We start from the raw sequence: 24,204 nt of genomic DNA, 5'->3' as shown, positions 1-24,204 counted from the left end.
GAAATTGACAATACAATATACTATTGAGACATTATTTAATGCAGAGTTTTCCAAGGGCTGTGGCAGGAGTGATTCTTGGTGTTTTATATCACACTAACAGGAGGATGCTAACAGCCAGGGCTACGGCATGGTCACATTCCCGGGGCTGCCACTTGGCTTCCAGTGTCTGTGTTCTAGGAATGGCCTGCACTATTTTTTGACCATCACCCTTACCTAGAATGTTTTCTCCATATTCTCCCTGTATAGTTAAATCATGCCCACCCTTTTAAACACAGTCTAACCCTTCCTTCTCTGAAAACTTTCCCTGGTTCATTGTGTCCATGATAATTCTGTCCTTTCTTCAAATTTATGTAGGAAGCCTTTATTAATCTGAATTACTCCTTTGGTGCTTACAGCCAGCTGTGCTTTCTGAACTTAATTCTCATTACACTTTATCTTTATACTGTAGATGCTGAGGAATTTTCAGTATTTATTAATTCCAAAATGAGCGATGAAAACGTTTCTAAGACACAGATGGTTTACGACTCGGACTCTCAATCAGGTGTTAGTTCTAAGGACAAGGAACGAACAACAACTTCAAGTCTATTGGATCATTTTACAAAAGTCTTTTTATATATCAGGAGAGCAATGGTAATGTGGTCTTTCTTATTCACTGAGGAAGTGACATAAATGTCAGCCCACAAATTCAGGCATGTGTGGCATGGGGGATTTATTTCCATAATGTCCATAATTTTTGAGGCTGAATGTGCTAGATAACATGTCAGTCATTGATGAGGTTTGTCTACCACATTGTTGCGGTCTTAGGGATTGTGGAGCACCTTAGTGATCAGCCCTCCATCCACCCAGAGCTAAGATGGACCTTGTTCTGTGCATACAGTTTCCATGAATATCCAGGCACCCTCTGCTGCCTCACTTAGTGAGTTTCCTTGGTGACAACATGGTTTCTCTCTGGGGTCTTACTCCCTTCTGGGGTACCATGGATCTCCTTCCCTGAAGCACAGGGGAAGATCTTTCCAGGTTACAGGAAAGCCCTGTACCTGCCCCCTTCCCTCCTATTTCTATAGACCACTTGGTTTTCTCTTTTCACTTTAACTATTGCATGATAGATTATTCAACTCAGAGCTGGAATTATCAGCTACAAAGGAATTCGCTTCTTTTTTTTGCCTTATCAGGAAGGACATATACTTGAAATCTTTCAATAGGTGAAAGGAAATCTATTCTTTCTAGAGGAGAAAGGAACACTTAAATTCCCCAAATGTGTGTAGAGTGGAGAGAATGATTTTTTAAAAAAATTTTCCACTACATTGATACTCATTTTTGTGCAATAAATGAATAAATTCTCCATAAATCTCCTACTACCTCATCACCCATGAACCATCACCATAGTCCCTTGTGCTTTAACTCTTCCCTCTTCTGCTTTAAATCCTTGCCCTCCCTCTCCCCTGCTGTATGTCTTAGATCTACAGTTTGCTTGCACATTTTAAATAGATTTACATCATCCCCTTGATCTTGAGCACTGCATTAGAGTACCCTCCTTCCTACCAGCTTCAGAACTCTTGAAGTTCTGGATCTTCCTCACCTGTTAGAACTCAGGTCCTCTTGTTCTTGTTTCTTTTTTTTTAAAGTGATGTATTATTGGTTTGCAACTCTGTATAGGATTCAGAGGTATAGGTTCACACATCTTCAGATGTGTGTTACCATACCCTCCTAGACACCCACAGGCTTCTACCACACTCCATTTGTTTCCCTTCTCCCTTTACTTTTCACCATCCCCCACCCCCTCTGGTGTTCTCAATTCTCCAATTAGATACCTAGGGTTTATATTTGGTTTGGATTTGTCTGACTCTGTGTTTTGTTTCTCTATGTTCCATATATGTGTGGAACCATACAGTATTGTCTTTTTCCTTCTGGCTTATTCTGCTTAGCATTATCCCCTTCACTGGTTGCCAGTGGTAAGAACTCATCTTTTTTATTGCTGAGTAGTATTCCATTGTGTGAGTCTACTCCCTTCTGTGATCTTGAAAGCACCAACCTTGGATCCTCTTCATCCCTCAGGGTCATCCACTGTCCTTTACACTTGCACTTCCCTCAGTTTCAAACTCCTCTCTTCTCCTCAACACCTCACTCCATCTTTGTGTGACTATTCGACTCAATTGATCTCTGCTCAGATGTCACCTTCTCAGAGAGGACTTCTATTCTGTCCACTCCGCCTAAAATAAAAGTCTCACCTTACTCAAGTTGTTACCCACTTCTATTTTATTTTTCTTTGCAACAGATGTTATTCCCTGAAATTATATATATTTTTTGTCTGTTAATCTAATGTCAGCTTCCCCTGATAAATTGAAGCAACACAAGGAAGACCAGTTTTCCTTGTTCATTGCAGCATTTCTAGCATGTGGAACAATGGGAGTTTAGGAGTCAGACCTCAGGTGTGCAAATCCTTATGACCCTGGGCCATGTCTCCTTTTCCTCATCTGTAAATTGAGTAGAGTTCTAGTGCCTACTTACTTTATTGGAATTATTTGTTAGAATAAACTAATATAATGCCTATAAATGTCTTAGCGGTATCTAGACCATATACATGGTGCATACAAATGAAATTAGTTATTTTTATTATTTTTACAAAATACTTGCAGAAAAAATGAAATTTTTCAGAGAACTGTGACTTTTGGAACTTTGGGATGTTTTGAACGTTTTCTTTTCAGATTCTTGCTCATCGTGGTGGCTACTGGACTCTGCTTCAAAACTGCTGCCGGGCCCTTTGGAACTTTACTCAGGAGCTACAAATACTCCTTAAACAGGCAGTAGACCTGTATAAAACATTTCCTATCAGCCAGGAAGGTTTCCTCTGTACTGCTGCTTTACCCTTCTGTTTGGGAGCAGACTTACTTATTGACATGTTAATAGAACTACAAAATGTCAATGCTATTACGGTAAGAACACTTGGGTAATTTTTTTTATTTTATTCATTTAAAAATATTTTTGTACCAGGCAGCATGGGATAAGTAGAAATAAATATTTTTCTTTAGTTCTTATTTGGTTCATCTATATTTCATTTGCTTCCCATTATTATTTGGTTCACAGTATATAGCTTGCATTGATGTTAACTACAAATATCTGACCCTGAAATTCAGTTTCTTAAAGGAAACAGAAAGTGACATTTATTGAGCTACAGTTTCTACATAAAATAACTACAACATACTAAATCCTCATGAAATGTTTATAGATTAATTAATATAATTTGGGGGATGCAATTCAAAATTGGGGAGAATTTGGCCACACATATGGATTAAACAAAATAGGTCCCAAGAGTTGATAATTATTGAAGCTCAGTGTGTGTGTAGGGGTCCTTATTGTGTTACTTACTTTTGTGTTAGAAATTTCCTTTAATAATAAAAAGTTTTTAAAAAAATTACACATGGCCCATACTAAATCTGCAAAACTTAAAGATTCCGGCCTTGGCCATGTCAGAAAACTCTCTCCATATGTAGGTTTGATCCTCAAATATTAGTACTATGTATTTCTTAGTGTTGCTAGGTGACATTGCCAAAATTAAGAAGTGAGTAGCAAATGCTGTTTCTTTGTTCCCTTCTCCTGAGTTGTAATCAGTTGAAAGATGGGTGCTGAATGAGACAGTTGGAGATATAATTCCAGCATTCTTCTCAATGAAAGCTATATTGGAAGATGGAGTAACCACAGAGGATGTCCTAATTTTTCATGCCTGAAATAAACTTACTACATAGGCACAGACATGACTAATTGATCGCAGATCCCCTCTGCTTCAAGGAAGGACCAAGAAACTTACCCAGAAGGAGGAAAGTGTGATCCTGTTGGCAGGGAGGCTCTACAGGACAATCCCTAGGGAAGGCTTAGGTAGAACAGGTTTAATTTCCTCCACACTTGCCAGGAGGACTGAGTAAAGGCCAGGAGGGCCTTCACTGGAAGTCCAAGGTCAAGGCAATGGAGGTAGCCCTGACATAGATCTGTGCTGCTGAAAGTCTTCCTTGAGAATCAGTGGACTACAGAAATGGAACTCATAACTAAATAACATGAAGATTATTCTGAAACATGTCACATGCCCCAGGTACTCTGCTAAGGAGACAAATTCACAGAGGTCACTTTGAGGACTCATGTTATTCATAACCTGATCTCAGGTATGTTTATTGCATTTCACATGCAGGTGATGTACAAGGTCTCTAACTTTAAGGACTATGAACTTTGTCAGAGGGAATGTTTACAGTTTACATGTTACTTATTGTTGATACACCTCCCCTTACCTATGCATGGGTCACCCTTAATTACACTGAGGTAGGAGGGGCAGGACTTGAATTCTATACTGTTGATTTGTCGGCAGTCAAGTCCCTAGGTACCTTTAAGAGGTTTTGCTTTGCTTCAAGAATTTCTAGGGGGACACACAAATGCATAAGGACGGGGTGGGGGGGGTGTAGGGGAGAGAATGAACTCCTTAGTTACAAAGTAGCTCTTTCACTTGGCCTAAAAGAGTCTTCTAGAAAATTTTCTTCTCTACAGATTTGATGATTGCCTCAGGGAATTGGATATATTATTCTACAAACTGATGAATTAACCAGTGTGCTAGGGAAATAATCATTTGTATATGCTAAAATCCTGTTTTTTCCTCCAGACTTTACCTTATTGATTGGTAATATCTTTCCAGAAGTATATAGTGACTGTGTAACAAGAAGACCTCAGAGTGTGCTAATATGGTAGCAATAAGCCATATGTGGCTGTTTAATGTTAAACTTAAATGAATTAAAATTAAAAACCCAGTTGTACTCATCACACTTGAGAGAGCTCAGTATCCATCCACTTGTGCCTAGTAGCTACTACATTCAACAGTACAACCCCCCAACCTCCACCATCCCTGCAAGTTTTATTGGATAGCTTTATCAAGCTTTGATTTGCATAATCACATTGGACTTTTTTCTGTGCAGTTTCTTCTATTTATATTTTTATCTACCAATTCAGTTTTTTTTTAAAGTATAATAAAATTTGAACTCACACTTTTTTTTTTCCAACATGCTACTTCCAGATTATTGAAGAAAAGGAAGAATTCAGTGTTCCAAGCTGCTATGGAAATATTAAAAATGACAACGGTGGTTTTAGCCTGACGTTTGAGCATCCTCTGGATGATGTAAATGTGGTTGACTTGAAATGGATCCATGACTTTGTGTTAAAATCTCTGGAATATTTATATCAAGTGGAAAAATGGGAAGCACTAGTATCGCTTGCCATTCAGTTCAACATAATTTCACAGTAAGAACTGCTATATGGGCAATTAAAAGTGATAGACTTCATTGGAAAAAAATGTGTTTTAGCAGATGTTTGCTTCTTTATGTATTTTTACCCTCGTTTAGTGAGAGATATACAGAGCAAGTGACACCACTCTTGGTATATGCCCAGCGCCAGCTTCTGCTGAGAATAAGCAAGCCGGATGGTCCAGCTCTTCTCCAACAACCATGCGAAAGATATAAGACTGAATGTGCAGAGAAGGTAAGTTTGACTATCATTCATGCAGCTGTGATTTCTTATTAGTACACATCTAAACTGCAAAGATTGAGGAATCAGATAAATGGTATTATTTTCACTTAAGCAGCTCTCATTTGAATCAGAAATCATACTGGCAGCCTGCTTTGTGGCACTATTTTCTATAAACAAGGTAAACAAACATTAAGTCCTTATGCACGAGAAGCTTCAGATCAGGGCTGATTTACCCATTATGTATAGTGAGGCTCATTGATGTTTTAATTTCTTATAAAATAGAAAGAAAAAAAACCTTTTAGGTCAAAGAAAGTGTTTAGATGTTTCCTACTACCATATTTATATTTATACTAAAATAATTGTAAAATATAATTTTTAGTATTCTTATGGAGGAGTCAGCTCATGAAAGCAAAGATACCATGGAAAGCAAACTAGAGGCATGGCGGAGCTTTGAGTTAGGGGAGGAAAGAGAAAAGTCAGTTCTCTCATTTATTAATTTAATGAATGTATATTGGCTCACTACTGTCAGGCCACCGCAGAGTTGTACAGTCCATGATATTGCCACGGGCCCAGCACCTACGGAGGGTGACTCCTCTGTGTTTGGGGAGCTGCAGTCAGCCAGCAAGGACTCTGTTTTCTTCTTCTTCTTCTTTTCAAAGATTTATTTATTTATGCATACATGAACTGCGGTACAGACCAGAGGTCCTGGGGGTGGGTGTGGGTGAGAGGATTCACCGGAGACAGAGCAGGGAACAGAACAGGCAGACTGATGAAATACACTGCTGAGGGGAGCAGCAGGCGAGACAGGTGAGGTCTGCTGTACCATGTGGGTAGTGCCCTTGCCGGGGATCAAACTCGTACTGCAGTGGCTGTGGATAGCTTTATAGGTTGTGTCTTAACCCCTTGCACCACCAGGGAGGCCCTCTGTTTTCTTCTAACATGGTCCCTTGTAGCCTAGAGGTAGCCTTGCCTCCTGTGTGTTCTGCAGAGTGAGAATCCAGTCTGTGTGCCTCCTTTATGTCACTTAATTATAGAGGGGTGGAGGGAGGGCCAGATAATAAATATGTAAACAGATAAATAAAAAGAGCAATGATCATTATAAATTCTGTGAAGAAAACAAAATAGATCAATATGAAAGCGATACCCCAGGGTGGGAGGTGGAAACTTGAGCAAAGGTGCCGTTGAAGACCTGTTGGGAATGGTCGTAGCATCTGATGAGAAGGAGCCAGCATGCAGGGGGAAGCTCACTGCAGCCCAAGTGTGAGGAATAAGGGCAAAGGCTCTGAGATGGGACAGAAAGTCTGAATGACTGGGGTGAAGCAGATGAGGGGAAAAAAGAGGGGGTTACTCCTTCTCAGTCTTCTTTGGTGCTTCTTTCTCTTCCCCCAATGTTTGAATGTTGCTGGTGCATCCCAAGAATGTTCTTGGTCCTCCTTTCTCCTCCATCCACAAACTCTTTCAGAGTTAATTCAGTCTCTGACTGTAAGTACGATCGTTACGGGGATGACTATTGAAGTGACACCTCCAGTCCAGATCTTTCTTTCTTTTTTTTTTTTTCAAGATTGATTTATTTATTTATACAAGCACTGGGCATAGTCAGAAGTGCAGGAGGGTGAGAGAATCCACCAGAGCCAGAGAAGGGAACAGAACAGGCAGAATGATGAAGTACACTGCTGAGGGGAGCAGCGGGAGTGGCAGGAGAGCTTTGTGCTCCATGTGGGACCCTCGCTGGAGGCGGGGGATCGAACCTGCACTGCAGAGGCTGCGGGCAGCTTCGCAGCCCAGTGCTCAACCACTGCGCCACCAGGGGAGGCCTTAGTCCAGACCTTTCTTGTGAATTCTTTGATGATATATATATTTTTTTCTTTGATGATATATTAACTTCCTATATCAGTCAGGTTCAACCAGAGCAGTAGAACTAGTAAAATTATCTATCTATCTATCTATCTATCTATCTATCTATCTATCTATCTATCTATCTATCTGCCTATCTACCTACCTACCTGCCTACCTACCTATTACCAATCAATCATCTATCATTTTCTATCAAGATTTACGACAATTGACTTATGTCAATTGGCTGGCTAAGCCAGTCCAAAATCCATAAAGTAGTCAGTCAGGATCTCACGCAGGAAGGAACCTGAGAGGCATGGCCAGAAGCTGTTATCCATAGGTGGTCAGCGAGGGAGGATCTGGTCAGGGGAGAATCACTATCAATCCAAATGTTTGGCTTTTGGAATCTCGAGACTTCCAGCTCATCTAGGATTCACCTGATTGGGAAAGGCCTGCCATGGGTAATCTCCCTAGTTTTAAGTTAATTTATTGGGGACTTTATTCAGTATCAGCAAAATCCCTTCACAGCAGCACCTAGATGAGTATTTCACTGACTCGGTGGGATGAAGTGTGGGCATGAGACAAAATGGTTGCTTCCCTCACTTTCATCTTCACAGTTTAACTTAGTCAAGTTGACTCATCAGAAGGATATCATGCCACTTAACCATGATTATTTCTTCGATGTGTAATAAACTTCTCAGACTTAGCACATCTCAAACAAACCTGTCCTTCCAGGTCTTTCCCACCTCAATGGATAACAACCTTGTCGTCCTAGCTGCTCTGGCCAGACTCCTTGGTGACATCCCTCTTTCAAACTCTGCTTGAAGTTGGTCACCAAGTTCTCTACTTTTAAAATGTGTTCAGAACCTGATCACTTCTCACTACCTTCACCACTCCTGTTCTGCCCCATGTCACCAGTACTTGGATGAAGCAGTGACTGCCTGATGAGTCTTCTTGATGCCAACCTCCCTGAGACCCTCCTGGTCTCCAGCCTGTTCTCGATGCAGCAGAAAGAATGAGGCTTTAAAATTCAAGTCAGACCACGTTGTTCTGCAGTGGCTTCTCATGTGGTTCTGAATTAAAGTGAACAGCCTCATCCTGACCTGAATGCCTACAGATGCATCCATACCCCTGGGATCTCAGTAACTCATCTCCTATTACTTCTTGCTGATTTCAGCTGCTCTGTTCTTCAAGATGTTGCTGCCTCAGGGACTTTGCATTTGCTGTGTCCCTGCTTGGAATATTCTTCTCCTGAATATCCACATTGATTTTTCCCTCACCTTTTCTCAGTCTTTTGCAGAAGTCATATTCACAGTGAGGATTTTTCTCACTATCCTGTTTAAAAATTCTTGCCTGTTTGCTCTGTTTCTCTCTATAGCATTTACAACTAATATATTCTATAATGTACCCTACTTTGTTTATTGTGTCTCTACTTCCAGTGGAATTCTTCATATGAATGGGAATTTTTGTTTATTTTGTTCTCTGATATGCCACTCCTGAAACAGGAACAGTTCCTGGAATATAGTAGCTGCTCAATAAAGTATTATTTAATGAAGCTGGAGAGATGAGAAAAATAGGTCAAGTAGGGTCTTATTAGGCTGTGGAAAGGATTTTGTACTTAAATTATATTTACATCTCATTGTAGAAGTATCTCCAAGAGACAATAAAGAAGCATCAGACTGAAGATCAAAGGGCGATTATATTTTAAATAATGGGTTATTTCAAGGAGTGGGAATGGCGAAACATAAAAGGACCTTGGACCTTTTAAAGAATTTCCTTCTGTTTAAAGTGTTTTTTTCATATATTCTTCAATTTTAAAACTCAAGTATCTGTGAGAAAATAAGAATTTTAAATGCTACAGAGGAAGTTCATTCTCGAAGACTTCACTATGGAAGTTTAAATTGGTTTAATTATGAGTAGGGTAGAAAAATCTGCCATTAAAAGAACAGCCTATATTTTAAATATGTTTCAACTTACATAATGGAAGATATATTTAGACTGGTGAATTTACAAAATATCAGAAAATCATATTCTAATTGCACTACATAATTTTCCTAATGCTCTTCCAGCTGTGCTATACAAAAGAAATATGAAAAATTATGTATTTGCCTTATTTCCTGAAAGTTCTCATGATTGAATGCTACTCTGCTAGCTTTTATCTGTAGCATCATTTGTATCACTATTTTTTGACAAGTGAAAAATAGATAAACATTTCAAGCAAGCCAAAGTTTTGGCTCTAAATACCTGGCTATGTAATACTTGTTTTCTTTTCTTTTTCTTTTTCAGATAACCTGCCGAAATTTCACTGGGAAGCAACTCAAGGTTAATCCTTCAGCACAAAAAACGATAGAAGGAAACATTTCAGAAGCCCTACAAAAGCTTATTTTTTCAGGTCAGAATCAATTTTATCTTGAATCTCTTTCTATTTTTTTCAAAGCAGTTTGCTGTTGTCTTCTGCATGTCAAATCTTCCATAATTACAATGTTTACAAAATCTCCTTTGTCATATTATTTGACTGAAAAAATTCTTTTGATATTGACTCTCTTTTTATATTGCACTAAAGGGGGGGATTAAATACATGTCTTTTATTGGCTTACTCTGTAAATTAAAGACCAGAAATAAAGAAAAGGAGAAGGAAAATTGATGGAAAAAATAAAGATAAGAAAAGACTACTTTGCACATTTCCTTAACTTCTTTTTAAAGATTTATTTATGCATACAAGATTTTATTTTACATTTTATTTACATTTTATGTACACAAGAGCTGGGGTACAGGCCAGAGATGCAGGGGATGACAGGATTCACCAGAGACAGAGTGGGGAACAGATCAGGCAGACTGAAGAAATACACTGCTGAGGGGGCAGTGGGAAAGACAGGGGAGGTCTGCTGTGCCATGTGGGTAGTTTCCTGGCTGGCTGGGGATCAAACTCGTGCTGCAAAGACTGCAGATTGCTTCATAGTGTGGTGCTTAACCCCCTGCACCACCAGGGAGGCCCATATTTCCTTAACTTTTTAACTCATTTGGGAACTTTCAAATTCATCTTTTCTATTTTCTCTCTTTTGTCTTAACTACTATTGTAACTTCCATTTCTATAATTAGTATAGGTGGGTTCTCCTATTGACTTTACCACAGGTAAGTTGTAGGTCTTTCAACTAGAATGAGGAGGAAGGTCTGGGAACATAATGGCTCCTTTGCTTTTAGCTGATAATCCATCCTGCAATATTGACCACGCTTGTAGCTTATAGGAATGAGGCAATAGAATAAGATGAAAATGGAAATAATGCCTTCCCTTAGTTGCATTTTTTCTTTGTCTTTGTTTTTGTGTCAGAAAGAAATGCAAGTCTTCTCTCTGATGTGTTGGGATCCTTCCATTTATTTATGGTTGATTTTGTGTACATATGTATATATGTGTATGTGTACTAATTCATGAATTCATTATCGATTTAGTCAAGCAGTTATTTGTTCATTTAGAAAATATTTATTGGGTATCTGCTGTGTTTATGCGCCCTACTAAGTACAGATAATACAAAGATGAATGGGACTAAAGATTTGTTATCTTGGAACTTATAGTCCATTGAAGAGACTAGTAAACAAACCAGAGATGATAACATACAGGAATGAGATCTGTAATATCACTGCTGTTACTCAAAAATGATAGGTAACAGCATCTACTTTTGAGAGGCTGCATAGAATTTAGTGGCACTAATATAGGAAGAGGAAAAGCAGAGGTTATAAAGGTTGGCAAGGTTTAGAGGACAAAGTTTATAGTTAGAAGACAAAGATAAAGAGAATCAGCTTTATTTGGAGAGCTGAGGGTCTCTAGTTGAAAGGCTTTAAAGAAAGAAAGTGAAATGATCATATTTGTGTTCTTAAAAAAACAGCAGTGGATGGGAAATCTGTTAAGAGGAGACCACGCAGCATGAGGACAGCACTACTGAGGGCCTTTTTCCAGAAGTGAGAATGGAGGCATGGACAGAATGGAGAGAGACAGATGCCTTCCACTGGACTGTGTGGGTTAGATAAAGGAAACGGATAAGGGAGGAGTTCAAGTTGCCTTGGTTTCTGCCTCTTCTATCAGATAGGAAAACCAAAGAAAAGGAAGGGTAGGTCAAGAGAAGGTTATTATAGAATTTGAGGGGACTGGATGATAACTGAGCAGAAGGAATTAGTATGTGACCGCACATATGAGTGAGGCACTCAGATGAGATTAGTATTTTAATCATTAATATATCAGTAGTGGTTGAAATCATATACAGGTCATTCAGGGAGGTGTGGAATTATGTCTTCTTGGATAGCACCAACATTTAAGAAGTCATGTGTGTTGACATGGGCTAGGCTATACAGAGGTGACAAGCAACCTCCAAATCTCACTCTCTTCCAGCAAGAAAAGGTATCTTTTATTCATGCTACTGATTTTAATGAGGTAGATACTGAGCTGCCACTCATCTTGGGTTGATGGAATCCCTATCGTGACACAGCTCCCATGACTGTCTTCAAGACCAGAAAGAGAACACAAACATATTGCTATAAGGCAGCTCAACCAACAGGCATGGAGGGCACCATGTTGGAAACCAGACCATATGTGCACCTACTATATGCTTGATGATAAGGACTTTATATGATTGTCTTATTTAATTACTATAAGAACTCCAACAAAAGAAATTTTACTATGCATTGCATTTCAGGCTTTTGTGGATATTAGCATACTACCACCTAGTGGGGTAAATTGTTATTGCTTTGGAATTTGGGGCAGAAAAAGTAATGTCTTTCATATTCTTTTTTGTATTTTATAATTTTATATTCATGATTTATATGTAAATCACATGCCTGCTCTGAAAGCTGTTGCTTAAAAGTGATACATATCACTTCTGCTGACATTTCATCAGTCAAAGTCCCATAGCTACATCTAACTTCAAAAAGGTAGGGAGATTGTGAGCCTCCTCTGTACCCTGAGGATAAAGAGATGCAGAATATGTGAAGAGCCCTAATGACTGTCACTGAAGCAAACAGAAGAAGGGCAAAATCTGAAAGATATTGGGACATATCTTGGGGTGGGGGGCAGTATAATGGATGAGAGTGATACAAACAAGGCCAGAGCAAGCGAGAGCTGAGGAAGAGAAAGCAATCCACAGTCTGGAGAGATCAGTGCCATATATAGTAGGAACTCAGTGTCTACTGTATCTGGCACCTTGTTGTCTCTGACCTTTTTGTTGGGACGCCTTCACCTTAGAGCCATGAGGGAGGTTGGTGACCATGAACTTGTAGGTCTTACTGCCAACAACAAATCAAATTATCCCCTCATATTCAATAAGCAATGGGAGCTCCAGTCAGAGTGGCACTCTTCCTGAATGTGCTGTTCTTTTCTTGACCTTGTCTGTCAAACCTCTGGAGGTTGCCAATTTGGGATCCGTAACTCAGAATGTGATTTATAGTATTCCCTCCATCCTAAAGAGCTGGCAACAAATGTGAGAAAATGTGTCAAAAATTGCTTCTTATTAAAATGGTGTCTAGCATCTAAAGGGGACAGGAAAATCTTACCTAGTGACATTTTAGACCTGTGTCACCTGCTGCTGCTCAGTGATGATGGATCCAACATGTCAGAAAAATGCTTTGATTGCCTGTTGCTAAAGTTACATTTGGAAAGGCAAGATGGTGGATGCTGGGACAGAAAGGAAAGTGGGTGAACTGAGGCCATAGTTATCGGCAATGATCCTTTCATTGGTTCTCAATGGTGGTGGAAGTATAGCCAGCTTGAGCAATGATGGATACAATCTTATAAGATAATCATTTATTAATTTCCTGGACCAATAATTATTCATATATAATAGTAGATAGTAGAAATACATAGTAACTTATCAGGTCAGGAACAATATGTAGTACTTTACAATGATTAGTGTCTTTAATTTTTATAATCTTAGGAGGTAGATATTATTATGCTTACATTACAAAGAAGAAAATTAAATGTCATAGTAAATAGATCTGTGATTCACAGCCTGGCCTGTCTGATTGCTAACTCATAAGTGCCCCACTGGGCGCCCAGGTGGTCACCATTTACCCCCTTTAGGCTAGAATCTCCTCTAAACTAAAACACTCAAGAAAAAATTTGCTGTTTTTCAGTGGCCATAGGGAGACAGATACTTTGTTCTGGCTTACTGTGATTATATGACAGTTTTTAGATGACTATATACTAACTGTAGGTTTACAGTGAACCATTATTAAAATCTTGCATCTAACTTAACTTACAGCTCTTTATAAGATTCCAGGACCTCTGTGGGACATATTTTGGCTTATACTTGTGGCAGGATTTTAAGACGTTGAATTTTCTTCAACACACTGAACTCAGATCATTAACATGTTTACAAGCATGTTGGGTCTTATGTATGTCACCATGACACATTTGCAGCTCTTGTAAAGGACCAAGTGTAGTGGATGGTTTCCACACCAGATAACTGCTTTAGAACATCATAGATTTTCTTTTGGCCTAAAGCGTTTGGTGGTAATGCTTGATACCTTTAATTCCTCACAACAGTTACTGCAATGCTCCAGTGCCTAGGAACATTTGGTGTTCTCATTATTTAACAGCATTCTAGTCTCCCTCTTACTATTTAATAATGCATATGTAATTTGGTATAGTCTCTGTAGGATTTTTGAAATGTAAAAATACCTCACTTTATAGATTATTTCTTGTATGGATGAGTAACTTGCCTGCTTGTTAACTTCATAGGGGAGATAACTCTCTGTATAAGCCTTTTATTGTAGCTGTTTATGCATTCTGCCTGGAATCTCTTCCTTGAGTTTTGACCTTATTAATATTTAAGATCTTTGATAGGGTTATTCACTCTCAGTTAGGTTGGAATTTTAAACCTTTGGGCAGATGTGTTTGATAACTGCCTCTGGGCCTTTGGATGGATATGACCGTATAGGAAGCAGCCCAAATTTCATATCACTTCCTGGGATCCTTCCTCGGCGGACTCATCTCTCGGGAGTTGTTGGCATTTTAGTTTTAATATCTACACTGTTAGAATGAGGAACACAGTCATTCTTTTCTTTTTCTTTCTTCCTGTCTCCTCCCCTTTTCTCCATACTCTCCCCCTACCTCTTCTCTTGTTCCTTGCCTGCTTCTTCCTCCTCCTGTCCTTCCTCTTACTACTCTGCCTTCTTTTTCGGATCTATTTCAAATTGTTGAGGCTATTATTACCTTTGAAATAGCTTCTTGAATTGTCTATGGCATTTTCCAGATAAGAAGTCTCTTGAGTTGCAGATGTCAGGATAAGGGCTCCTTATGAAGGTCTTTACTCAATGCTTTGTATCAAGTATGTCCTCTTTGACTTTTTTTTTAAAAAAAGATTTATATATTTATGCATACAAGAACTGGGGTACAGGCCAGAGGTGTGGGGGGCGAGAGGATTCACCAGAGACAGAGTGGGGAACAGAACAGGCAGATTGATCGAAGTACACTGCTGAGGGGAGGAGTGGGCGAGTCAGGAGAGGTCTGCTGCACCATGTGGGTTGCTCCCTGGCCAGGGATCGAACTAGGACTGAGTGGCTGCTAATAGCTTCATAGGTTGCGTCTCAACCCCTTTGACTCTTGCTCACCCTCTTCCCTCTTAAACCCAGACATGTCACTTCAGTTACTAATGTCCGCTGGTTTTTGTAAGAATTTTACTTTGTCAAATTGGGGATGACTAACATTTTAAAAGGAGTCCTCTGGTGGCTCTGTTAAGAGCACATAGTAGGAGTTGCCAGGGTAGAGATGGGGAGACTGGTTAGGAGGGAGGGTGCAGTAATTCAGAGAAGACTATGAGGGCTTGGAACATAGTGGGAGTGAGAGTGCAGAGTTGATCTGGTGAGAGATGGTGGCAGTCTGGATAATTCATTTTTCTATTTTTATTGAGGCGATGTTGGTTTAGATCATTGTTTGTATTTTGGGAGTCTGTGTATTTTCTGAAGGGGGAGCCTACAGGATTTGCTGTGAACTTGATTTGGGGCTTGAGAGAAGAAGAGGAGTCAAGTGTAAGTCTAGCATTTGAGCAACTGGAAAAAAATCTCTTCTTCCTTTAATCACATGGGAACAGAAATGGGAGGAGAGGTTTCAGGGAAGAAAGATTAGGAAATCGGTTGGGGACCTGTTAATTTTGAAGTGTCTATTGGATGCACAATAGAGTAGACCACTGGATAGATGAATCTGGACTTCAGGAGAGTAGGGACCTGGGTTATTAACCGGGGAGCTACCAGAATAAGGCTATTTAAAACCACAAGATTTGATGAGCTCTTCAAGGGAATGAGTGTAAATTAATTGAGAAGAGGTAGTCTAAGAATGGAGTCTTGGGGTTTCCAATATTTAAAAGGGTGGCAAAGAGGATTCAGGAGGGGTCAGGAAGGTTGGAAAAGAAACTTTAAGCCAAGTGAGGGAAATATTTTGAGCAAGAGAGTGTTATTGACTGAGTCAATTGCTGCTGATAATTTAAGTGAGATAAAGTTTAAATTGCACATTAGATTTAGTCACAGGAGGATTCTTGGGGATTTTGGTTGCTTATCCTTTCCTCCATGAGCTGATCTCTCTCTTCCATCTTGTCCATCATTTTAACATGTAACCAGATGCTCTCTACTTCACAGTTCCTGAAAGTCTTGGAATTTCCTAAATATTGAGAATAATAAAGCTGCCTTTTATGATGTGAATGAGGTCACTGACATTAGGGGAACATCTAAAGGTGGAGGCCTGTTGCCTGGAGAACCAAGTGTATGATTAGAGGGTTGGTTGGACTTCTGGGGAGAGGAGAGAACTAGACATTGAGTTTAATTGCCAATGGCCAATGAGTTCATTGATCATGGCTATGTAATGAAGCTCCATAAAAATCCAAGAAGATTGCGTGGGAGAGCTGGGTTAGCGAACATGCGGAAGTGCTAGGAGAACACCAGGCTTGGAGAAGGTGCAGAAATTATGCTCTTCCCCATACCTTGCCCTTCCAACTAGTTGTTCCTGAATAATATCTAATTATTAAATAATTATTTAAAAATCATATCTAATTATGAAATAATCTAATATCTAATTATTTCTAATAAATTAATGATGTAGTGCTTAGTGGGTTTTCTGAGTTCTGTGAGCCATTCTAGAAAATTAATTGTGCCTGACTTATAGCTAGTCTGTCAGAAGCCCAGATAACACCCTGGACTAGCTCTGAAGTAGAAGGTGTGAACCCTTGTGGAATCTGATGCTGTCACCAGGTGGAGAGTGCCAGAACTGAACAGACATGAGTTCTAGACACCCTGCTGGTGCCAGAGAATAACTTGTTGGTGTGGAGAAGCCTCCAAACACAGCCATGTGAAAATGATCTAGAGATACCAAAGCCAAGCTCCACACCCAATATGGCCCCATATTCCTTTACTCTGCATCCTCCATATTGGAAACCTGCCCTTTTCATCTCTTAAGAGAGCAGTTGCCCATTTCTCTGGCTTCTTTGTTTCTTCCTTTTGTCTCTTTCCCAAGGCACCCTTGGCTTTGAAGAAGCTGCTGAAAGGAGTAGATTATTTCATCCTTTATGATCAGCAAAAGAAAAAGTAGGTGGCTTCATAAGGAAAATTGGCAAGGTTTGAAGTTATTTGCATTTCATAAGCATCAAAAGTTTTTAAGTTTTTTTTTTTTCATTTTTTAGAGAACTCCCCTATATACCAAGAAAATTTGAATGGAATGTTGCAACACCTGGTGCAGACCTGGGAGCTTTGAATTTATCAGCTTTAGTTTAGGTCTAAGAAATTTTCTGAATTAGAATGTCTTTTGCTGCTAGTTGGCTTACTGCAGCCCTTCATGTCCAATGTTATTCTTTGCTTTTCTTTCAGAATATAGCCAAGCCAAAGAACACATTTCTGTGCCCTTGGATGTGACAGATACTTTAAAATGTTTTAGACAGACCTTGGAAAAATCCAGATATCATAACAGATCAATCCGACATAGCAGAAAGTTGCTTACATTACTTCTTGCACAGACACAAGGTAAAATACTTTCAGTTCCTGCCTTAACCTTTCTTTGAGTCGGGAAATCACTCTGCGGGTCTACCATATGCTGCCATAGGGTCCTCCCTTCCCCACTTACACACCCACTCCCAGCTTCCCTTTCACTTTCTTCTTCTTGTCTAAAAGATCATGCCTTCTCTCTCTCACACCTTAATTCAACCAAGGCATGGTCTCACTAATCATGGGTTCTGTGAAAGCAAGTAGAGTAGATATGAAATATTTGCTAATTCTTGATTCTGCACCTCTGTGTTATAATTTTTTTTTGTAAGAATGCTGCTGTAGTCTTGTTTTGTTTTCATAAGTAGATAAATTGATTCATACTCTATTAGCTAGCATCTTTTACCAAAACACTACTTTATCAGCATCAAGGAATTGGATGCATTTTACCATAAACATCAACATGATTTCTTATTTATACCATAGAGATTTCTCTTAGCTTGAAACAAGATGTTTACTGCATTTGGTTAAATTATATTTATTCATTTTCTCCCTTTTTAACATCCATTGATTTGTGAACTCAGTCAAAACAGGACTTTGAGTGGTTAAGTGGTTCCTAAAAAAAGATTATATTCAAATCCAGGCTGGGAAAAATCCTTAATGATCTGTATTTAGGTTATTTAAATTTTTTAAAAAAATTCTAAGTTATGTTTTTGATCCTTGCTATTCAAATTTATTAGAATAATAATAATCTTAAAGAATAAACTTAAATCACTAAACATTAAAAAATAGACGTGAACTTATATTTAAGATTTGCTCAAGATTTCCATAGAGCTGATCTTTTGGAAATTTGACCAACTTTTTTTTTTTTTTTTTAACCACCATTCAGAATATTTATTGTCGCTTCTCCCCCCAAGCACTTGCTAGGATATGTACCCCATAGTTTTGGGTTGTATTGTTCATTATATTAACTCTCCCCATCATATCTAAGCTTCTTTTAATTATGGTATAGACTGACAATGGCTAGGGCTTGAATTAAAACAGCAAATACAAGTCTCAGTAATGGTTTACAACTCACTTTGAATCTCACTTGGTAGCCAAACATTCTCAGCAGTGTGTCCCCAAACCTCGGGCTGTTGACCTCAAAATCCATATTATCTTCACTCTGCTGCTTTTGACGACTTCACCTAGAATACTTTTCCTTTTCCTGCATGTGTTCTCTGATGTTACAAAGAGACAGTTCTTTTCATTTTATTCCTCCCTTCAGGTCACAACTCCCTATTGTTGCTTCTCTCCCTGAGGTCTCTGCCCCAGAAGCAAACTAACATTTTACTGTTGAAGCTCTTAAAAAAGGCAAACCCAAACTGACTTCTGCCAATCCCCAGAGAGGCAGAGCATCATCTCAACGTTTCCCTTCTGCAAACTACCTTCTGCAGTGTTCTTTATAAAATAACATGAGTATTGGACCCCCACACACCAGAGTTCTTCAGAAATGATTCTGGGTGCTTAGTTTAAGGGAACAACACCCCTCACACTACAACTAAGTCTCAGGTTACACATAAAAATGTTCCTTTTTTTCTGGGCCTTCCTGGTGTCCTCGGGGTTAAGTCTCAGCACTGTTATGGCTATCACCACTAACGTTTTAGTTCAATCCCTGGCCAGGGAGCTGACCCACATGGTGCAGCAGACCTCTCCTGTCTTGCCTGCTGCTCCCCTCAGCAGTGTATTTCAGTCAATCCTTCCTGCTCCCTGCTCTGTCTCTGGTGAATCCTCTCATTCCTGTACCTTTGGCCTATACCTCAGTTCTTCCATGCAAAAATAAAATAAAAATCTTTTTTTAAAAAATTCCTTTTTTTGGGCCTCCCCGGTGGCGCAGCGGTTGAGCGCTCGGTTGCGAAGCTGCCCGCGGCCTCTGCGGCGCCGGTTCGATCCCCGGCTGCTCCCCGGCCACCGGAGGAGGGTCCCACATGGCACACAGACCTCTCCTGCCGCCCGCTGCTCCCCTCAGCAGTGTACTTCGGTCCTTCTGCCTGCTCTGCTCCCCGCTCTGGCTCTGGTGAATTCTCTCACCCTCCCGTGCTTCTGACTGTACCCAGTGCATGTATAAACAAAACAAACAAACAAACAAACAAATAAATAAACATGCCTCTATAAAAAAAAAAAATTAAAAAAAAAATTCCTTTTTTTCCTCCTTTGCCATTATCTTCTACCTTTCCCCTCCTTATTAACTTACTTTCAAATTTCTTTTTAATTTTCTAAATGAATTTAGGAGACAGAGCAGTAAACAATTCAAAATTTACTAGTGGAAAGGTGGAATTTTGCCTGGGGACAGAAGAGATGCATCTGCCGACTCCCCCTGACCTTTCTCAGGAACATTTCAGAGTTTTTAGTTCCGTGGAGAAAAGCAAACTCCCTTATTCACAACTTGGACTCGTGATTTCTTCTTATCATGAAACTATAGGTAAGATAATTTTTCTTTATATTTCCATTTTCAATGTGATCTTCCACATTCCTGTTGAGATTTCATTTGGTCCTAAAATGGTATCTTTAAATGTTGAGGGAAAGAATTTGAACATAGAATCTTATTGTCATATCCTTGTAGATGGGGACAGAGTGGTGTGGAGACAAGATGTTTCCAGCCCCCTGCCCCCACATGTTGCCCATTTTCCCAGCTGGTTACCACTGCAAGATTCTAGGCCATTTCTGTCCATCTGTCCTTAATTGCATCTGTGAACTGCTTGTCAGAATGTGCTCGCTCTTGTGTCCTTTTGTTCTGCCCAGCTGGCTCCGTTTCCTTGTCTTTCTGCTTAATACGTGATTCTACAGATTCAGCAGTCTGCACGCAGCCCATGTGGTAGCACCAACATCCCTCCCTTTTTATAACAAAGATTTTGTAATTCTCCCTTTACTTCTCAAAATAAAATGTATATTTAATGTATTTTTTCTCACACACATTGCTTCTGAAAATCAATGTGAAGTGCTAAACATGAATTAAGGGAAAAATAAAATAACTTTACAATAAAGGAATTAATTCTGTAAGGCCCTAGAAAGTGTAGTAAAGCAATCACATCTTATGGCCAGAATCTCCCTACATGTGACAGCTGTGGATGTGGACTGAACCAGGTGACGGTTTTGGTGTCTCAGGTCTGTTAGCATTTATTTTGGTGATGTGACTTTCTAAGGTGGAAAATAAATCTAGGTGAAGTTATGAATAAAAAATATACTGCAGTGCTTGTTTTTCTGGAAAATTCAGAGCATTTTGAAAATATGCAAAAATACTCTTTTTATGTGTAAAGTCAGATGTTAGACTCAATCATTATAGACACGTTTCTCATCTTTTCCTTCACTGGAGGGGAAGGTTCTGTGCATTGCAGGTGACCTAGTATCTGTGGTCTTCACCTATGAGGTACCAGGAGATGCCCCACTGTGACCACTTGGGACAGATTCTTTCCTCAGATTCCTGAAATACCCTCCAGGGGGCAGTATTGCCCACATTAGAAACCACTGCCACCACGGTTGGAATTTTGTGGCTGCTCATTAATGCATCCTAAAGGCATGCATTAATCACACCCCTCCCTCCACAAATTCAGATAATAAAGATGTACTTTTTTGAACAAAAGGACAAATCTGACATACTGTGTTCTTTCTTGTTGCATCCCCACTTCCCCAAAACCTTCCCATCTGCTCTAGAATAATATCCACATTTCTCCATATGTAATTCAGAGGCCTCCGTAATCTTACCATTACCTCCTCCTTCACCTTCCCATGAAAACCTTACTGCAGCCACACATCAGAATCACGTATGTCCAGCCTTGCATGCTTTTCTGAATTTCTCTTCTCAACCATGTCTTCCTGCTAGATTCTTATTGCATTTTCTCCCTGATTCCTACCTGTTAGACTCAATCTCTCACTCCACTATGTTCAAATAAATCACTGTTTGCTCTCTTTCTCTCTCTATATCCTGTGACATTTGAAGGCACTATTAGCTTGCCGTTTTCTTATCTACACAGTTAAGGCATAATGTAGTTTAAAATATTCTTGCAAATATAAAGGAAATATTTTTCAAGAACTGACATTTGTTCTTTCACTTGATTAAAAATACAGATGTTCTCCAAGCCAGCAATCAAAGAAGCCTTAAAGTTCAGGCACTGCACGAACTTGGAAGTCTTCTCATCTTTGCGGGAAAGAAAAGGTAGATTTTTAGGAGCTGATAGAACAAAAGGAAACTTGGTTTGACAAACATTTATTAATTACAATGAAAATACAGTGTTTTCCCTACATTTTAGTTATTTGGTGATAATATCACAGAGCTATATTTTATTCATCAAATGCTCCTCGAGAAAACAGTGATGAGCAATAAATGGTGTAGATTTATTCTCTGGTATTTTCATTAAAGTGTTGACTCAGTACATTTGCTTTCCCTCTCTAAAGATAGATTTGATAACAAAGGTTTGAGAAAATGAACTGCCTGGTGCTGTTCCCATTTTAGGGCTGCTTTTAAATGTTGGTCTCAAGCTCTTGATGACATATTCAGAAAGCAGGATGTGCTGCATACATGGAAAGAGCTCGGTGTCTTGCTGACCAATGTCACTGGCAGCTGCTCATCTTCAGGTTTAAAAGACTACAGTGAGGAGTTTCTGTTGAAAGTCGGCATTTGGGGGTGTTTGCAAGGAGCCGTCATCTCAGCAAAAATAGCACAGTGAGTGTACAATGGAATGATCTGCATAACAGCTAGTAGCTTCCCTCCGGTTCCTTACACCATGCTCAGAGTACTGTGCCCTGCCTCGCACTGCTGGGTCCGTGGGCCACTGTGTTCATATCACTCAGGGTGATACCATTTACTTATCTGTCATGTTTATGACTTGCGACCTTCTCCTCCTGTAACACCCCCAGACTATGAGTGCTGCCTGGGCACTGGCTTTGTTCACCGATGCCTGGCTTGAAGTTGGCATCAATAAATATTTATTGGCTACTCAAGCAGTGAATGAACAGTTGGTTTGGGAGCAAGAATAACTCTTCTGCCAGTGGGGGCTGATGGACTTGCATCTAAATCCAAAGCGTCCTACTAACCCTGACCCTCAAAAAGCTACTCATTCTCTCAGAGCCAGCCTCAGTGTCCTCATCTGAGATCTGAGATGGGAGAGTGACATGACATACTGTAATAATCTGCTGAGCTGCCGTAACAAGGTTCCACAGACTGGGAGGCTTCAACAACAGAAATTTATTTCTCACACTTCTGAAGGCAAGAAGTCTGAAATCAGGTAGTTGTCAGCAAGGCTAGATTCTTCTGAGGCTCCTCTCCTTGGTTTGACGATGGCTGTCTGCTGGCTATGACCTCTTGAGTCTCCCCTCTGTATTTGTGCCTTAATTTCCTCTTCTTATAAGGGCAGCAGTCATTTCAGATTAGAACCTACCCTGTTGACCCCATATTAACTTAATTACCTCCTTAAAGATCCTCCCCCCCAAGTACAGTCCTATTCTGGGGGGAGAGAGGGAGATGCATAATTTAGCCTGTAAGATATGCTCTGTTAGTTTCCTGTTACTGCTGCGACAAATGACCACAAATTTAATTGCTTGAAACAACACAAATATATTAGGGAGGCCAGAAGGCTCAAAGATTGATGTGTTGGGAGGCTGTACCCTCTCCAGAATTTCTAGGGGAGAATGTTTCCTTGCTTTTTCCCACTTCTAGAGGTCTCCCGTACTCTTTGCTGGTACTGCCTTGTTCTTCCTTTAGAACCAATGACCTCTCTCTCTCTCATTTCTGCTTCCATCCTTATATCTCCTCCTCTTGCTGACCTTGTTGTCTTTCTCTTATATGGTCCATGGTGATCATATTGAACCCACCTGAATAATCCAAGCTAAGCTCTCCATATATAGGTTCTTAATTCTTTTTTTCCATGTAAGGTAACTCATGGGTTTGGGAGGGTTAGGACGTAGACACCCTGGGGGGGGGTGGTTATTATTCAGTCTACCACACATATGTGCATGTTTGCCACTGTGTCTTATATATACTTAGCATTCACAGATATCTTAAATATTTGATTACTGTGAGAAAGTAGTGGGTATAGAGAGTAGGGGTACAGGTTTTCCTCACCTTTCCAGTTACACTTTTGGCTTACCTATTGGGCATGCTGGGCAGACACTTGTGCAGCAGTATTTTGAGCTGCAGAGTAAATTTTTAAAAATGATAATTTGTGTGAGTAAATAGTCACATGTTTTTAGAAAATCAGCATCATCGGGCAGCAGGAGTAAGAAATTAAAACATAGTAAACATTAAAGACTTTTCTTAACCTCTGTCAATTTGATTTGTACTCCTGGGGAGAAGCTCAAATTTACACACACACACACACACACACACACACGCTCCCCACCACAGATAGGAGCTTGTGACTTAGTAGAACTTGGCAACAGATAATAGAAAAGCTAAGGAAGGTTCACAGCTTGACAAAGAACAGCTACAGCATTCCTGCCGGGGGGCACCTCAGCTTCTCTGAGCCTCTGGAATCATTACTTAGTGATTTTCAACCACCAGAGAGTCATTTCCTGGTTCTGCAGCGGGAAGCCTGACTTGCACAGGATGATTCCACAGGGGCTGTGACTGCTCCCAGGGGCTTCCTGAGGAAAAGAACTTCTCACCGTTGAGACAGACAAAACACCACACTCATATATCCACGTGGAAAAGCTGTGCTCAGTCATTGTCATTAATATAGCAAAGATGAGATGACTAGTTGCATTTGAATAAGATTTAGAAGCAGGTAATGTGGATTACAGCCACCACTTGCTGTATGACCTCAGATAAGCTAATAGTTTAACATTCAGTGATATCACATATGAGATAATGCATCCTTTTCAGGATGGGTTAATGAGGATTAACTGAGATTATGTTTATAAAGCATTTACCTATAGTGTCCAACACAAAAA

The 24,204-nt window shown here is 39.8% G+C and overlaps 1 protein-coding gene across 5 annotated transcripts in view; it reads left to right on the top strand.

The window, feature by feature from the left end:
* The window catches only part of CFAP54 (cilia and flagella associated protein 54), a 226,279-nt gene that overhangs the window by 99,753 nt on the left and 102,322 nt on the right, over window positions 1-24,204 (top strand). For all 5 annotated transcript variants that reach the window (XM_054696113.1, XM_054696112.1, XM_054696111.1 and 2 more), the window contains exons 35-43: window positions 449-630; window positions 2,706-2,933; window positions 5,051-5,274; window positions 5,376-5,511; window positions 9,619-9,724; window positions 17,170-17,322; window positions 19,550-19,741; window positions 21,385-21,472; window positions 21,770-21,979. In XM_054696113.1, the coding sequence (XP_054552088.1) occupies window positions 449-630; window positions 2,706-2,933; window positions 5,051-5,274; window positions 5,376-5,511; window positions 9,619-9,724; window positions 17,170-17,322; window positions 19,550-19,741; window positions 21,385-21,472; window positions 21,770-21,979 (1,519 nt within the window). The remainder of the gene's footprint in view (window positions 1-448; window positions 631-2,705; window positions 2,934-5,050; window positions 5,275-5,375; window positions 5,512-9,618; window positions 9,725-17,169; window positions 17,323-19,549; window positions 19,742-21,384; window positions 21,473-21,769; window positions 21,980-24,204) is intronic.

The sequence above is a fragment of the Talpa occidentalis genome, unplaced genomic scaffold, assembly GCF_014898055.3.
Source record: "Talpa occidentalis isolate TD23 unplaced genomic scaffold, MPIMG_talOcc4v2.1 talOcc4.16, whole genome shotgun sequence".
Classification (NCBI taxonomy): domain Eukaryota; kingdom Metazoa; phylum Chordata; class Mammalia; order Eulipotyphla; family Talpidae; genus Talpa; species Talpa occidentalis.
This window is presented reverse-complemented; position numbering and strand designations above follow the sequence as displayed.